This window comes from Meleagris gallopavo, chromosome 21, assembly GCF_000146605.3.
Source record: "Meleagris gallopavo isolate NT-WF06-2002-E0010 breed Aviagen turkey brand Nicholas breeding stock chromosome 21, Turkey_5.1, whole genome shotgun sequence".
Classification (NCBI taxonomy): Eukaryota; Metazoa; Chordata; class Aves; order Galliformes; family Phasianidae; genus Meleagris; species Meleagris gallopavo.
Genome location: NC_015031.2, coordinates 50,122 through 52,232, shown reverse-complemented (window position 1 = coordinate 52,232; position 2,111 = coordinate 50,122). Strand labels below are relative to the sequence as shown.

At 57.4% G+C, this 2,111-nt stretch overlaps 1 protein-coding gene across 1 annotated transcript; it reads left to right on the top strand.

Moving 5' to 3' along the window:
* Position 1: 1 nt before the first annotated feature.
* On the top strand, positions 2–1,991 carry SDF2 (stromal cell derived factor 2; the record flags this gene model as incomplete). The annotated part of the gene is made up of 3 exons (XM_010721872.3): positions 2–113; positions 196–392; positions 1,068–1,991. Coding segments are annotated over 3 exons (597 nt in total), but the record flags the coding sequence as incomplete, so codon positions are not given.
* Between the last annotated feature and the right edge of the window lie 120 nt (positions 1,992–2,111).

Here is a 2,111-nt window from a genome sequence, read left to right as displayed (position 1 = left end):
GGCGCGGGGTGGCGGGTCCGGTTCCGGGCCTGTAACGTGCGGTTCGGTGGTGAAGCTGCTCAACGTGCGGCACAACGTTCGGCTGCATTCGCACGATGTACGCTACGGCTCCGGTAATGGCTTTCGTTCCTCCCCCTCTCGGTATAGCGGGGTCTTGTTGCGGGTCCTGGGCCTGACCGCCGTTCTCTCCCGCAGGCAGCGGGCAGCAGTCGGTGACCGGCGTGTCGGCGGCGGATGATGGGAACAGCTACTGGAGGGTGCGAGGTCGCACGGCCGCTGTGTGCGAGCGGGGCCAGCCGGTGCGCTGCGGGCAGGCCATCCGCCTCACGCACCTGGGCACCGGCCGCAACCTGCACAGCCATAACTTCGTCTCCCCGCTCTCTGGCAATCAGGTACCGGCCCGGCCCTGCGCCCCGGGAGCAGCCCTCGTGTGCCATACCCCAAATAGGCACCTCTTATATCGAGGGTCTGCAGGCTCAGCCTGTTCTCTGGTCCCTGCCAGTTCTCCCAGGCCATACTGAGACCATGCTGGGTGCTCCAGTCCCTGCCGGGTCCCTCTTGTTGCTATCAGGTCCCTACTGGGTTTTCCGCAGTCCGTGCCAGGCCCATACTGGGTCACCCAGGCTCTGTGTCTCGCTTGTTGCCATCTGCTCTCTCAAGTCCCTGTCAGCCCCACTTAGTCCCCAACCAACCCCCATTCGTCACCTCAAGACCTGGGACCTACAAGGTTCTCCCAGGCCAAAACAGATCCCTGTCAGCCCCACCTTGTCCCCCAGCCCGTTTTTCCCAGTCCTCAGTCCCAACCTATCCCTGTCTTGGCCTCTAGGGCCAGCCAGACATTCTACCTCCCCCATCTCATGTCATCCCCCATACAAGATCAACATCCTGTGGCACCTTTGAGACACCTGCATAGCTCTGGGTCAATGCGATTGCTAATGAATCAGTACTCAAAACTTGCAGCCTGTAAATCTGAGCACCCCCAGAGAGCTGTGCTTTCTCTGTCTCTCTGACACAAAGGTGATACGAAGACTCGAGCCCTAAAACTGAGGGTTTTTTTTTTCCTCCAGGAGGTGAGCGCCTTTGGGGAGGATGGTGAGGGCGACTACTTGGACGACTGGACAGTGCTGTGCAGTGGGACCTACTGGGCACGGGACAGCGAGGTGCGTTTCCAGCACACCTCCACCGACGTCTTCCTCTCGGTGACAGGCGAGCAATATGGGCGACCCATCAACGGGCAGAGGGAGGTGCATGGTATGGCCACCTCCAGCCAGAATAACTACTGGAAGGTGATGGAAGGCATCTTCATGCAGCCCGGAGAGGTCTTCAAAGCGGAGCAGCACCACGTTGAGTTGTGACAGACGGACTGATGCGTTCGGGGCTGCTTGGTGCGGGGATGGCCCCTGTCCACATGCGGTTGTGACGCGCGCTGGGAAGTGGAGCCCAACATCCTGAATCCAACACAAAGCTGATCCTGGTGTGCTGAATTTGACACTTGTTTGGGATCCAATGCAAAGCAGATCCCAGAATCCCGAATCAACATAAAGCTGATCCCAAATCCAGCACAAAGCTGATCCCAAAATCCTGAATCCAGTACACAGCTCATCCCGACATCCCAAATCCAACATCCCAAATCCAACATAAAGCTGATCCAGAATTCCAAATCTAGCACCAAAGCTGATTCCAGTGTCCTAAATTTGACGCTAAGCAGATTCTACCTTCCCTGATCCAGCACAAGGTCAACCCCAAAGCCCAGCTCAGACAAGAAGCAGAGCTCAGTGCCCCAAATTCAACAGGAGTCAGATCACAGAACCTCAGATTCAAGCACCCAAAATCCAATGCAGAGCAGATCCCAGCATCCCAAATTCAACTTGAATCAGTTCCCAGCATCCCAAATCCAACATAGAGCAGATCCCAGCATCCCAATTCAGATCCCGAAGTCCCGTTTGGACACAGATCCCAGAACCCCCAAATAAATCACATCCCAAAGACCAGACTGGACTCACGGCAGCTCCTTGCTCCCCTGAGCAGCACCCACACTCGCCAGCTGCGACCTTTGTTTATCTCCGTCTCCCCTGACCCGGTGGGGGGGGGTGCCCTCCTCGGGGATCTGA